Raw genomic sequence first — 15,205 nt, forward strand, 5'->3', positions numbered from 1 at the left:
GGTACCAGGACTGAAACCAGCCTCTAGCAGGAGTTACAGTAAGAGCATGCCATCACTCTTCAGGTGACTGCTTATGCTGGTTTTAAACCTGAACACCTTCACCATGTTAAATGTTACCTTTGTGAAAGGGTATCCTGAAAGCAGCCATGGAGGTGTCTGCAAACCATCCTGTGCAGGGTGAGCTGCTGCTCTGAGCCTTTCCCTGGCAAGGAGGAGTGGGGAATGGCAGCTTGTGTGGCCTGCAATTATAGCTGGGATGCATTTGCCCAAACCCAAAGCATTTGTTGAAATGGGAGCGTGCACACAGTGCTTTCTCTGCACCATGATTCCTACTCCAAGAAATACAAGCCAAACAATCAGCTGTAAGTGTAAATTTGTACCTAATGCTTTACCTGTGGCTCAGAACAACCCTGTCTGCTCTGCAGCTCTGAGGAGGGGATGCTTTATGCAATGTTTCACAGCTTAGAGCAGCCACTATGACTCTTATCAGCTGTGTCTCCAGCCCTCACATTTCCTTCAGCTGGGGGACATTAATTAAGTTGTCTTAATCAGGATGCAGGCTCACAGCATCAATCCCCAACATAAGGAATCAGCTTTAAAGACTCCCAGGGTGCTCTCAGCCCTCCCTTGGCTGCAATTCTGTGCTCAGTGAGGAGCATCCAGCTGTGGGGCTGTGGTGTCAGTGCGGAATGCACTGGCGCAGCCTGGTAAGTGCTGCCGTGTGCTGAGCTCACTTCAACAAACACCACTGCAAGTCATTCCTGTGAGATGTCAGACCCAAACCTGCTGCCAGCATTAGAGGTATTGGGTGTGGGAAGCCTGTATGTGACACCAGCAGGTATTCACAACCACTTTCCATTCAAGTTATAGCCCCACTAATTTCTTTTCCAAGAGCAGAGTAGAGGGGCAGCATCACCTCCTTCGACCTGCCGGTCACGCTCCTTTTGATGCAGCCCAGGATACGGTTGGCTTTCTGGGCTGCGAGTGTACACTGCTGGCTCATGTTCATTTTCTCATCGACCCCCGAGTCCTTCTCCTTGGGCTGCTCTGAATCTCTTCTCTGCCCAACCTGTAGCTGTGCCTGGGGTTGCTCTGATCCAGGCTGGGGCAATAATCCCATCACAGAGCACAAACATCCTCCTCTACTTCTAGATCAGGCTGCTCTATTCAAAACAAATTATCATCAACAATCCAAGCCCATGCCCTGCGGTGAGCGCACACCAGTGCAGGGTTGGCAGGCTGTGACCCACCACGGAGGGCAGGAGTTAGAAAGCTCGGAGAGGCGGGGAAAGCCATTACACAGATGGTGAGTGCTGCGCACCGGGAATGCGAAGGTGCCGCGCTTCAAGAGCCGCGGAGCCTCGCTCCTTATTTATGGCCCGGCTGTGTTTACCGTGAGAGCCTTGCCTCGGGGCTGGGTGTGCTACGGCGGCTGCTGCCCGGGGCGCTGCTCCCGCGCCTGCCTTGGGCTGTCCGTGAGCCGCCTGCAGACTTCTCTAGGGCAGCCCAGGAGGCAGGAGCTGGGGCCCGGGTTTGCTGTGGCCCTGACGTGCTGCGGTCCCTGTGCGGGTGAGGATGGAGGCGGTGGGGAAGCCCCGGCTGAGGCGATGCCTCAGTGACCACCCCGGGGGCTCCGCCAGCAGGGCCTGGGATGGCTTCTGGAAGAGCAGGAGGGAAAAGCGCCTCACAGGTCAGTCCAGAGACAGGCCTGACCCTGCACTGGTGGGGATCGAGCCCTGGGCAAGGAATGGAAGTGCCTCTGCTTGTTTGTGTGCCTGGTTTAACGCTGCTGCATCGGGTTTCGTGCCTGCGTGTCGCAGCAGAGCACCGTCCTTGCCCATGCTGCCTCTGTCACCTGTGGGACCGAGCGGGTGTTTTGCACTGATGGTTTGCATATAGAGCTGTGAATATCCACATTTAGCTGGGATTTGATTTCCAGCTCTCAACAGTTCTGTTTTTTCTCCGGATGGAGTTTTGCAGACATTTTCGAATAGGAAGCTGTTGGCTGTGCAGGGCCCAGCAGTCTCTTCTCGAGGCACATGTGTAAGTGTTTAAGCTGTATGGCCACAGGCAGTTGTGGGGACAAGCCCAGAAATAAGCCTGAGGGAGTAAACAAAGGAATATTCCCTTGTTTGCCAGCTTGTAGCTAATGATAGATAAAGAAATGGGGGCAATATAGCAAAATACCCATATTCTGAGAAACCAGCTGTTTGTGCACACACTAACACGGTGCTGGCCTGTTGCCTGGGGAGGGAAGTGCGAGCATTGCATGGCAGGATGAAATCACTGCTTATGAAATGCATGCTAAGTAAAACATCCTTCCAGAACAGAGAGGTGGCTGGAAGGACCTTCAGGGCCTTTAGGCCTGGTATGTTGTGGTAAAAATAAACATGCTGTGAGGAATACCAGGTGTGTGAATACAAGGAGCTTCTTCACTGGTTTCAGACCTGGCAGGTTTTCAGAGTGAAGTTGATACAAAGTTTTGGGTAAACCCAGGAATGGTGGAGCTGAACCTTCCGAGAGCATCTCTGAGTGTGCCAATTACCCCTGTGTCTTGCTGACAGCTCTTGCAGGCAGCCTGTCTCTGGCAGGCAGTGCCGAGGTTGATTTTAAATTGAACTCCAAAGTTTTTAGTGGACAGGGGCTAAAATAGCCCCAAAGGATTGCTCAGCTTTTGCCTGCACAGACAGCAGGAGGAGCTAATTTGATGTAAGGCCAAGTAGGGAACTCCTACTCTGGTTTATATTTTACTCCTGCTGCTATTCGCTGCTGTTACGCACTTCCTGGATGTTGCTGATGTTCACAAGGGCTGTAGAGAACAACGTGGGCAAAAATAAGAGAGCAGATAGTCTGTTGTAGCTTCACTAAAACACATAAAACATGAAATCCCCAATTTGAGCCTTTCAGTCTGGAAACACGTGCCTGTCAGAGCAATGTGAGTTAAGGACTGATACCTAAAGGGGGTATAGAGGGGTAGGTGATTCTGAACCCGGGGCTAGTGTGAAAGCAGAGCAAAGCTCTAGCCAAACTCATTCTGCTGGTGTCCACAACAAATATTACTGGCTCTGTAACAGCTGTGAGGCTAAATCAAAGCCTGGGTCAAGCCAACCCTTAGCAGGGAGCTTAGGAAAGGTCAGCTTTTGACTTCAGGTGTGAGCTTCCCAACAGTTCTGTGTATCTGCACAAAATCTGCTGCTGCTTCAATCATGCTGTGAAGAGCACAGATCAAGAGCTAACTGTTGTCATCCTGGGTTTGCACCATTTCAGGCCTGCTGGAGCTGGTTGGATGCAGAGGCAGAGGGTGGGCTGCATGTGTACGGGGAGTGGTGCCCGGCCCCGCTTGACCAGCACTGCCAGGTTTGGTGCCAAGCATCCCCCAGGAACATACGTGGTTCCAGCCCCAAGGGGCTTGGCTGGTGCCTGTGCTTTGGAGCAAGGTTTCTGGTACTCTGCATAGTGAAGTCTTATGGAAACAGCTACTTAAAACTGCTGGACAAAAATATACACACCATGTTTTCTTTAGGTGGAACCAAGAACTTCTTGATCTTGACAAATGCAAATGCATGGCGGGAACCCTTAGAACTGGTTTGCTTCTCTGGCTAAATACACATTTTTACCCTCAAGTTTTCTTGTTTTTTTAAGACAACCAAATAAATAACCTCACCAGAGTGCTCTATTCGGCCTTAACAATGGCCTGTCTTTAAAAAGTTAAAATAACAAAACTAGATCAGTTCAGGATGGTATCAGCAATCTGAGAACCTGACCCCACCTTGGGGTACTCCAGTTTTCCCATTTCATTTCCTAGCATCAGCATCTCCGGTGTTTTCTTGGTGTTTCTTGATGTGTAATGGGTATCTACAAGTGCAAGCATAATTGAAAGCTCTTAAGAATGACTGCCCTAACAAAGGTTTCTTTTATTCTTCCTGACGCTGGGAAATCTGGGGCTGGTGTGGTTGGTACCATGTGGGATTTTGGGCGGCTGCTGCTGAGGCCCAAGCTGCAAGGGTCAGATCTGGGCCCCTCTTCATTTTTAGGTGTTTTATGTGACCTTGAACGCACACGGGTTTTCAGGAAGCCTTTCTAGGATGTCAGACGTGCTCTGTCCCACCTATCACAGGTGTTCTCCCAGCTCTCAGGCTCTGTGTTACCAAGTGCAGATGTCAACAGAGCAGACCCTCAGGCAGCCAGTGCCAGCTGGGGGGTGCGGGCTTGGGGCTGCACTGAGACCCTGCACCACATAGCACAGAGGTGAACACTGGGCTTGCAGTTGGGGTGTTATTCCCCTCTCAGGCACGTGGTCCCTGTCCTCAGCAGGGAGCTGGCAGCATCCCAGACAGGCCAAGAGTAATAAATGTTCTAGTGGCTGAAAATGGCTTTCTAGATTGTTTTGAAAGAGCTCAGTGGCTGGGCAGAGCTCTTTCAACCCCCGGCTTACATTCGTGTTGTAGAAACAGGAGGTTTTTGTAGCTATTTCCACCAGCAACCCACCCATCTCTTGCCAGCAAGACTTCCTTCCCCCTTCCAGGCCTGAGACAATGAATGATCAAAATAAGTCAAAGCTGCAACCACCAAACTGAGGGATTTCTTTCCCCCCTGAGCCTACAGGCACTTCACTGTTTCTAAGCAGACCTTTCAGAGGTGCCAAGGGGCTTGACTGTTATTGCAAACATCCCTGTTCCACTTTCAAAATGAAGCAAGTTATACTTTGTCCTGAGGTTGTGTTTCAGTTTGCAAGTTTATTGATACTGCAAGGCATGATACACCCCTCCTGTAGGATGGAGCAAAGAGGCTATCAGATTAACTGGGGACTTTCAATGGAGGAATAGGACAGTGGGAATTGTATCTGTGTATGAGATCTATGATTTGGAGGTCTCCAAGGTCCTCAAACTGCTTTGAAAGCCCTCACTTTGATTTGTAGGGGCTGGTCATGGCCATAGGAGCACCAGGGTGTTTGAGCTGGACTGAATGGTGGCACCAAACCCACAGTTGTGGAGCCACCACCCCAGACTGGAACTGCGGTACATTGGAAGTGGTTTATCATGTGTAGATACAAGATGTGTTGTTCAGCAGGAATGCTGAGCGTGAGTGCTACTGAGGAGCAGAAGGAATTCTGTCGGGTGGATGGTCTCCTTTTTCTGTAAAACAATAGCCAGAACTTACATTACAAGTCTCCCAGATGAGACGAATAAGGCTCAGCATGCTCAGGAATCCTTTCAAAGTGCTCATTGTTCAGGCATTTGCTGTATCTCAGTAAGGTTTGTGTTATCCCTCTGTCCTCAGTGTTGGAAAAGCACAAGCTCCCACTTCTGGTGCAGGAGCATATCACAAAGGTCATACTTTAGGACCACAGATTACTGCAGTTCTGGGTTTCCTAGAAAAAAAAGTTTTACATTAGTAGCCCTGTTATTAATTGGAAAATATATTCCAGCACAACCTCCAGAGAAATAGCATTTCAAAGTATTTGTGCTTTAGAAAAGAACACTTCCAAAATAGAAACTCTTTCAGTAGTTTCCTATGAAAAAGTACATCCTTCTGATTGAGCTCAGCCTACGCCTTCCCAGAGTGGCACAACTGAGGTGGTACTTGGAAACCAGGCTATGGCTATCTTAAAACCCCACAGAGATCATCTCTCACTCCAACCTTTGGACTTTCGGCAGTCTGGACCTCTGATTTTTAAGGTATTTTAATTATATTGAGCCTTTTACAAAGCTGTTCCCTCCTGCCATTTCACGTGCCCCATAATCATGGGCTTTGCCTTAAGGGCTGTGCTGGTACATGTGCTGTTGTTGGTGATAGGGGTCGGAGTTGGGGTTTCTGTAGATACTAGGTATGGTCTGTTTGTTATTTGTCAGAGGAGGAAAAAGTATTTTTAATCTAGTGTTTTTGCTAGACTTATATTAGAGAAAGACGGGGGAGAATCAGGCATGACAAACTCCTTGCTGTGTCAAAGTAGTTCTTCATTGTCTAATTGTATTGTTTTCTGCACAGTAACAAAAGGCGGTATAACTTATTGTGACTGAGTTCAATCATGCCTGAGATGATATTAGTTCTTCTACTTAAGGATGTTAAAACCAAAGCTAACATCAAGAAAGCAACAGTATTCAGTAGAGCAAAAACTGCATTTACTTCTATCTAGTATTATTGCATCTGGTCTGTTCTAAAATAAATGTTGTGATAAGGCTTTCCGAAGGTGAAATGAGGCAGCTCCCCGGTGCTTGTGTGTTTCTGAGTCAATGCCGAGGAGAAGTAGAAATTAAAGCCCCACAAATGGTATCAGACCTGCTCCTGGCTGTTTTCTGGGCTGGGAGCTGTGCCAGCCCTTCCCAGCACTGCATCCCGCAGCACCCGCGGGCTTGGGGCTCAGGGCGTCAGCAGCACGGCCATGGAGATCCTTCAGCAGGATATCAAGCACCGAGTGACAGCTCATCCAGAGCCGGGTCCGATCCCATTCCCCCCCCGGTGCACCTTGAGGTCTGGGCTGCGTTTGGAAAGGGAAGAAACCCCTGCCCTGAGCGGCACTTCAGCCGCTTGTTTCTATTTTGGGATACAATATAAACCACACCGAGAGCTTTGGAGGGGAGACAGCCTTGGAGGGAAGGCTTGTGCGCCAGTCTGAGCGCTGCAGAGCAGGAAGGGCTGGGCAGCAAAGCTGTAGCAGCGGGGCTGGCGCTGGCTGCTCGCCTTTTCCCGGGATGGCAGAGTGCTCTGTGGTCTCCCAGGCGGCTCCCCTGGATCGCGGGAGCAGAGGGACCAAGACACCGTCTGCAGTGCTAGGAGAGGGGTCCAGGCGCTCCTTTGGCCTCTCCTCCCTGCTCTGTCCGGGTTCTCATCCAGGACACTGGTTGCCTCGACAGCATTGTCACAAGCACCCAGGGAGACCGGAGACCGGCGGAGCTGTGCTGATCCTCACAAAACAAAGCATGCCATGGCCTGTGCTGCATCCCTCTGTGCCTGGGGGGCACTGCAGGATGGAGCGAGGGCCCCCGCCAGCCCTCACCTCCCTTTCCTCCAGTTGTGCCTGGCCCAGGTCTCTGGCCAGCGCAGCCAGAGATGCTTGTCCCCGGGGCTCTGCTGTCCCGCACGGCTTCTCTGCAGCACTGAACGCACCAGCTCCTCCCCTGGGCTGGGACAGCTCCAGGTGTGGGGAGATCCCCCATGGGCATCACCAGGGTTGCTTCATCTTCAAGGGAGGTCACCGAGGCTCTACATTCACCTTGTACCCTGGTGCGGTCTCTGCCTGCCGTGCCTGCACACGGTGAATGTGCAGACCTGGGTGGGAGCAGTGGGTTTTGCCACGCCAGCAGCAGTGTACGTTGTGGAGCCCATTGTGGAGCCACGGACAAGTCTGGTGAGACCTGGCTGGGCTGGAGGCGCTCAGGGTGCTGCGGGAGGCAGCCGGCCATGGCCAGGGGTGTACAAGGCTCACCCAGGTCACTGCCTCCTCTCCCAGCAGCACTGTCCTGCTGAGGCTGCTCCTGGGCTCGTGCTGAGCAGGGCTCTGCTGTGGGTGCTGAGCAAGGGGAGCAATGTGCGCCCCAGGCCGAGCCTGCACTGCCTGTCTGCACCTTGGCACATCACCAACCACCCCGGCCTCCTCAGCTCCCCCTGCAAGAGCATTAAGGCCAAACCCTCCAAACATATTTTTGGGGGAATACAGAGTGGTTTGGCTCTGTAGGGGTAGGCATTTCCCCAGCTTTCTAGTTTTGCGGTCACCATCAGAGACTTGTGTTGGTTCAAGCTTTGTAGGCCATCCTTTCCCTGCCCATACATATTGGCCACCCATAGCCTGGCTCTGCTGTGCTTGTGTCTGAGCACACAGCTTGGCCGAGCCGTGCTTTGAGATGAAACATCTTGTGTTGACTCACTGTGACTTGGGTGACCTTTCAGAACAGACAGATGCAGGCGAGTTATGCTGGGCTGTGAGAAAGCAGCATGGACATGTTTTCCCTAAATATAAGGGACAGAGACATGGTTAGTGTTTTCCTACCCTGCACCAGATGCCAGAGCTCTAACACGGCTGCTTCCTGCTTGCCCTTGGCTCTGTAAAGAAGAACAAAGATGCTGACTGAGCTGAGCCTCCTCCTGGCTGCAGAGCACACCAGGTCTGGTGCATACCTGCCTGGAAGCCTGGAGCACCCTTCATTCGCCTTAAGGAGAGGTTTGGGCTCTGAACCAGGGGCAGCAGGGAAGCATGATGGACATCAGCCCCATCCCTTGTGACATGGGGCTGAAGTGGCTTTTACGGAAGGATCCATAATATCGATCCCAAAACCTGCTGACTGGAACAAATCTCACCAGCTTGTAAGTAAGTGTTGGAAGAAGAGCAAATGACATTGACTGGTGTTACTGCATAATCTTTAGGGCATTCATACTGAACCAGAGCCATCTACCTGATGTCCTCTGGAATGATTTGCACAGAAAGGGGAAGATGATGCCCTGCTCTGCTTATGACAGGATAGGTAAAACACTAATGTGACTTGTGTACACGAATTCCAGGTGACTTCAGCTTGGAGCTGAAGAAGGCTGGTCACTTTTCTGACAACTGTTGCCACTGCTCCTGGGCTGCCATACTTAGCCCAAGCATCGCAGTTCAAGACAGACACTGATGAGGTGGATAATGCACTCACTGGAGACCATGCAAAAGATACAGACACCAGATCCCTGAAATATCTTCTGGCGTCATGGTCTTCAGCAGTGTTGGAGGGGAGCAGCAGGAGCCTGTGGTACCCCCATGCTGCTGCTCCTGCAGAGCTGGGTCCCCAGCGAGGTGAGGCTCAGAAGGAGAAAAGCTCATTACAGGAAGGGCAAGATGGTGATGTTCTCCTGGTGCTGGTTCTGTTTTGCTTTCCTTCTTTAATGTCAGCACCTATCCTGGAAAACCACCTCCACATTGCTGCCCACTGGCTTTCAGCTGACCACTGACTGCACCGCTTGTGATGGCCTGAGCTCTGCTCCGGCTTTGTAAACAGGCTAAAAATACCATGGGGCTGCTCCTCGGGGAGCTCAGCGCAGCTGGGAGGCAGCGAGGGCAGCAGCGTCACCGGGGGCACAGGGCCGTCCCTCCAGCCCTGCAGCAGCGGCGCTGACTAAGCAACGGCTGGGGTCCTGGGGATGCCGCTGCTCAGGGAGTGCGGATCCTGCAGGAGATGTGGCCCGGGGAGCCCTGGGGCTGTGTGCCCCCTGTGAAGAGCAATGACTGCACCACTGCCTGCACTGGGTTCTCTGCATCACGGCATGCATTGGGTTCAGGGTGTGGGTACCAATGTGCTGCAGAGTGCTGCCTGCCCCAGGCAAGGCCACCCTGGCACCCAGGTTTTTAACTGTCTTCTGGGCCCTTTTCTGGAGGGTGCCCTCTGTGGGGCTTGTGTCTTCATTTCCTCTGATTTCTGGAGTCAGAAAACACTATTCTTTCAGACATCCTATTTCAGAAGCAAGTGAAAGCTAATTTCTGTTCTCACCACACCAGTGTGGCTTGTATGTGGCTGTCCTAACCACTCCTGGTCAGGATAACCAGGACCTGAGTGTGGATGTCTCCCTCCAGAAATGCTACAGGAATGTGTTCCAAGTAGGAGCCTCATGAGGAGTTGTTTCAGTTTGCTATATATGTCTGGCAGCCACGAGGACCCTGTTTTGGGATTTTCCTTCATTAGTGCTTAACCTTGTTACCTGGTGCGAGACTGTGGCACAGAGGTAACCAGTAGTGAGTGCCAGTGCCCTGTCAGGCATCTGCTGTGTTCAGCAAGCAGCTGGAAATGGAGGCTGGGAGCAGCTCTGATCTCTTGGCAATGCTGCAGCAAGCTCTGCCATGTGCACTGTCTGGTTTCTCCGTCTCTCACTGCAGTGGTAGGTTGGGATGTCCCCAGGGTGAGCAGTGGCAGCGGGAGCAGGGCCTGTACAAGCTGCTTGGTGCTGGGCAGGTCAGCCTCAAACAAAGAGGGAACAGGTCCAAAACTGAACATATGTGTGTGGTGGGCGGTAAACACATTAATGTCCAAACATGCTACTGGCATCCTCTGGTCTCCACCCGCCTGAAAGCCCAAGGGAAGCCCAAACCAGCCAGCACCCGGGTGGGTTGTGTGGTGCTTCTTGCAGCCCATCTTGTTGGGTGCCTGCTGCCCGTGTGCAACCATGCTCCCTGTAAGGACCATTCACTGTGAAGCAAGGTCAAACCGTGCTCAGCTGCCTCCGGTTGAGCCAGAATGAACGTGAGAGAGAGGTGGGTTTAAGGAAAATGACCTTTGAGTTCCAATGCAAAAGCGTAAGTTTTAGCAAGCTTTTCCCATTGCCCCTGGCAAAACTAGAGCTGTGCCAGGGGTGGTGTCCTCATTATAGTGCTGGGCAGCGTGCTCTGCACTGAGCTCGAGCAGCTGGGCCATGCTTCAATTTATCGAGGATTTCTCACTGTCAGAACCAGTGTTTTCAGCACCTCTGTGTGTTTCACTCAGCTCCATCCTCATTCAAACTATGTGTACCCTCCATTTGTGTCCTGACAGATTCCTTGCTGGTGCCCGTGCCACCCACACCTTTGGCACTGTCACACTCAATCCCTATTGTGAACTCGGTTGTAGATGCTGATGTGAAACGGCAGCCGAAGGGGCTGTTGCTGAATACCAAGGGAAAGAGAAAGGAAACGGCATGTCAGAGCCCTGCCAAGATGTGCAGAGCGGCTGGAGGGAGCTGTGACCGAGCTGCTCTTTCCCAGGGAGGATTCTCCACCCCGTCCTGGGTGGGATCTCAGCGGTCCTGCTTAAAGCCGAGCAGATGGGCTTGGAGTTCAGTTGCCCTCGGCAGGACTTCTTGGCTTGCAGGGACACGGGAATAGCTTCTGCCCAGGACAGTGACACGCTGCGGTTCACCCTCCCCATGGAAGGTAGGAGGAGGTTTATTGTTTTGCCTTGATTATTCGATTTCTTTAATGTTGCTACCAGAAAATGGGGCGTGAGCTGTTTTGGGAGAAGGAACAACAAAAGGTGTGGCAGCACATCCACCTGAGATGTGCAGCTTGTGTTTGGACTTGGTTAGGCAGAAACCAGGAAGGTTTACAGTGATTTTGTTTGGGATTCAGAGAAAAAAATGTAGCTATTGGAAATGTTGAAATCTGATGCTTTGGCATCTGTCACACGCGGGGCATTGAATCAGCAAAGCCTGATCTGTGGAGGAACGTGCTTGGCACAGGTTTCTCCTCTAGATGGTAGCAGGTACCTATGGCAGCTCCACCCCCCCCCCCTCCTCCCCATAGCCACTAGGATTCCCTGGGAGGGCAAGGAGTCCTTTGGGGGTATATACACGGGTGCATGAAGACACGTCCATGTGTGTGGTGTGCTATGTGCCTCTCTCACACGTTATTAGCCATGAAATTCCACATCCTGGCCAAGAAACAGGGCTTGGTTTGTTCAATGAGGAACCCTGTGTCTCAGCACAAGTGACAGCGCAGGGCAGGCAGGGAGCAGGAGAGCGCACCGGGGGTTCCTCACAGGCTCACCAGGAAGCACCCTTAGTGCTCACCACTGAAGCCTTGCCCCTGCCTGTGTGTATGGCCGGGCGGGGGGGAAGCTGTCCCGCCCAGCACCAGTGGGCAGCGCAGCAGCTGGGAAGAAGCAGCAGTGGTGCTGGTGGGAAAAGAATGGGAAAGCCCTTGGAAAACCATCAGCAACGTAGAAGTGACCCTGAGCTCGGTGTCTCTCCCTGAGACCCGATGGTAAAAGAGATGTGTTGGCAGCAGTGAGAGGGGACCTGTGGGGCAGGCACCTGTGCCAGCAGCAGTGGGGTGGCAAAAGCAGGGGCTGGAGGGGGCAGTGGGTGCTGCTTCAGGCTGTGCTCCCAGACCCTGCCTGTCCTCCCCAGAGCAGGAGGAGGAGTTGGGGTGCAGGTTGGGTGTGTTTGCTGTCTCAGCTCTCCTACCTTGTCCTCAGGTACCTTCAGCAGGGCCAGAGCCTCTGTGCTGGAGCAATCTTGGCATTGCTCTGGCCACCAGCTGGGCCAGCTTCAACTCCCACCTTTGCCACAGGCTTGTTTTGTAACGCTGAAAGGATCCCACAGGAACCCTGACAGATCTGCAGGAGGGTACTGAGTGTCTGCACGTCAGACAGTGCCTTTCATTCCATTGCTCGTGTAAAACACTTTGTATTCTCAGGGCAGGAGGGGGAAGTGTTACAGTGAATTAGTGTCATGTCCCTTCCCAGCGACGCTCTCCTGACAGCCAGCCATGAGGCTGCCCAGCCTTGCCTGCAGCGCTGCTCTCATGTGGACTTTGAGGACTGTTTGCCAGGACCACGACTGGGAACAGCGCTGCATTTCTTGTCCTTTGCCTCTCTATAAAATAAATCATGCCGAGTTTTCATCCCTGTGTTTGCTGATGCTCCCTGGCCAAGTTCTGAGTCAATTAATTTCTCATTGCTTTGCGTCACCCTGGCTATGTGCCGAGCACAAGAGCTGAGAAGAAACACAATTAGCTTTCTGCATTTGAGGCCAGGGCTGAGCATCCAACCATTGCTACACACAGGTCTTCCAGGCAGGCAAAAAGGTCTCTTTTTTAAGGTAGAATATGAGTTGTCTTTTAGAAATGAATTAACTGTTGATGTCAGAAGATGGGATTATTTTTTTTTTCCAGATATTCACCCTTTTGGGGTGTGTGGCAGTGGGGAAACCTGCTGGGGTGCTGAAAAGGCCCCATGATGCCCCTTACCAGCTGTGAGTTGGGTATCCCCTGTCCCCAGCACTCACCCTGGTCAGAGAGCTGGGAAGAGATGAGGAGGCCATTCTGGAAGCACCTTTATGTGCATTGATGTTCTTGATATAATGTGCCGTTCAAGCTTTTGAGTCCACTGTTTAGGAGCACTTCCAGGGTCAGCATTACCCAACACCCGCCAAAAACCTGGCCCTCGTGGTCAGGCAGGACAGGGCTGAGCGCACTCACTGCCCACTCTACAGGTTCCTCCACTGCCTCTTCCAGCATGCTTGTGTAGGAGAGGAACTTCTCTGGTGAATAAGTTATATAAAATAAGTAGCTGGTTTATGCATTAAAACAAAGCTTTCAGAAAGGCAAAGCACAAAGGAAAGGCCCTGCTGACAGCTCAGCAGGCTTTTGTTGTGACGCCTGATGTCTTCTGGCTGCTAGAGCCTCGGGACCACGTGTGGGTCTCAGCTGTGTTCACGAAAGTACATAAACACCGGAAGCAGGATTGGTGCTGGGCACCATGGTTTCAGCCCTGCAGGGCTGTGCACTGCAGACCTCACTGCTGCTCCCATCACCTTCCAGAAGCAGGGCAGGATCGGTGTGTTTGTATGGGTGCAGACAGTGGTTCTGGGAAGAGCTCAGCCCTCGTGTGCTGAGCAGCAGCTTCCCCAGTTCCTTACAGCTCCCAGTTCTCACACAACAGTGTGGGAACAGAGGATTCTCTTGAAATTTGACCGCTTTTCTTGGTTTTACTCGTCAGATTTGGTAACTGTTCCTCCCTTCTTTCCCAAAGCAGCACAGTAAGTGGATGATGTCCCTGCCTCATGCTACCCCAGCCTTGCATGATGGGCCTAGGCAAAGCCTATTGGTTTGATTTCTGTATTCAGGCTAAGATGGAATATGTCATTGATGATGATGCATGAACTCAAGCAGTGTCTGAAAAAAAGGGTGAAGTATTAAATAAGCCTTGCTGAAGGATAGTAAGGAGGTGAATGTGCAATAGGGGTACACAGTGCTGGGTCTGCTGCTCCACCTCTCTGGCTACAAGCAGGCTGTTCCCAGTGCTTTGGCTTCTGGGAAGTGTTGGCAGGACCACTGAGCTGGTCAAACACCAGCACTAGTTGCTGCTGCAGGATGTGGATGAGAAATAGTGAATGGCCGAGCTCATATCCAACCCCATCTAACTCCTGTGCTTTGGCAGGACTGCAGCCATGGCTCTGGAGCTGATGCCAGCAGATGCTGGCTACCTGGGTTGGGAGGACAGGACCTTTCCCACCTAGAGCAGGGAATATAAGACCTGTCTGTTGAGGTGGATATACTGTCCCTTTCTGTGGACACTTTACTATGCCCCAGCACATCTTGGGCTAAGTAGAAATAGCCGATGTACTCGCTGTTACACACGAATGGGTAATTCTGCATCCGAGGAGTGTGCGATACAGCAGGCACGCCTGGGGCTGGCTGCCCAGGCACTTGTCAACCAGCTTTCTCTGGGCTTCCCGGGTAACTTGCCACTAGATGTCACAGCGTGCTTGCGTTTGTGGAGGTCCAGGAGTGCTGCTGGCACTGGGGAGCCGCACCCAAGCCACCCCCAAAGTCTCTCTGTTGGACTGAAGCTCATAAATCGCATCTTGATGCCTGTTCTTTTCTTTTAGAGCGGTTTCGAAGCAGGTTTAGATTTCGTCTGTTATTCAGCAGAGAGACCAACGAGGGGTCCATCTGCTGCCAGCCTGCAGGGTGATCCCATGGGACCCTCCCTGCAGGTATCCAGTGCCCTTCTCCCACTGCAGGAACACGATCTGTCCATAGCTTCAGCTCATCCCGCAGGAGCACACTGTGTGTGTTTGAAAAGCCCTTGCTCCAAGGGGAACGTGTTTTGCCATCGGTCCCATTCCCTCCAGCATGAGGCAAATGGGAGCCAGAGCTCGTGCAGCTGCCTGGTGCTGACCTCTGCCTAAACCATATCCAACAGCTATTTATAGGCACAGGAAACCATGCTGGACCTTGTGCTTCCTTTCTCATCCCAGCTGCATCTTTAATCAGCTCAGCAGTGCAGGGAACATTGATTTTGTGTGCTTTTTCAGTGAACTTTGTGCTGAGCAGGGATAGAATGTGTACACAGTCAGGTTTGGGCAGGCTGGTGATGAGATAGGCAAGCCATCTTCTGAACTTGTTACAGCTTTATGAAGAAATGGGTGTGTTGTTAAAAGACTAGAAGTAGATTCGAGTGTGCTGCATTTGCTGAATAAATAAATAGTAAAATCTTGGGATGGTTTGGGTTGGAAGGGGTGAGTTCCATCCAACTCTTCTTCTGCACGTATCCAGAAACCAAAGCTGTCCCCATGCTGGCTCTATCTCAACATGTGAAGATGCTCTCATGGGGTGTAAGGGTTTTATGAAAGGGTCTAGGACTTCATGAAAACATTCCTAAAAAGCGTGTGGTTTCCAAAAGTTACCTAGGAAGAAAACTCCTTCTGAACCCTAATGCCCTTCAATCCGTGGCAGATCCACTCCAGCAGTCACCACTGAAGC

At 51.9% G+C, this 15,205-nt stretch overlaps 1 protein-coding gene across 2 annotated transcripts in view; it reads left to right on the forward strand.

The window, feature by feature from the left end:
- The first annotated feature begins 9,232 nt into the window (after positions 1–9,232).
- LOC133209693 (rho GTPase-activating protein 7-like) overlaps positions 9,233–15,205 on the forward strand; it is a 46,260-nt gene continuing 40,287 nt past the window's right edge. Inside the window, exon 1 of one of the 2 annotated variants that reach the window (XM_061348432.1) lies at positions 9,233–10,870. In XM_061348432.1, coding sequence (XP_061204416.1) covers positions 10,762–10,870 — 109 coding nt within the window. In that variant the 5' untranslated portion in view covers positions 9,233–10,761. The remainder of the gene's footprint in view (positions 10,871–15,205) is intronic. The other variant, XM_061348433.1, reaches the window with a different exon arrangement.

This window comes from Neopsephotus bourkii, unplaced genomic scaffold (genome assembly GCF_033783945.1).
Source record: "Neopsephotus bourkii isolate Nb327-2 ecotype Australia unplaced genomic scaffold, CSIRO-AGI_Nbou_v1 NB_357, whole genome shotgun sequence".
In the NCBI taxonomy this organism is placed as follows: domain Eukaryota; kingdom Metazoa; phylum Chordata; class Aves; order Psittaciformes; family Psittacidae; genus Neopsephotus; species Neopsephotus bourkii.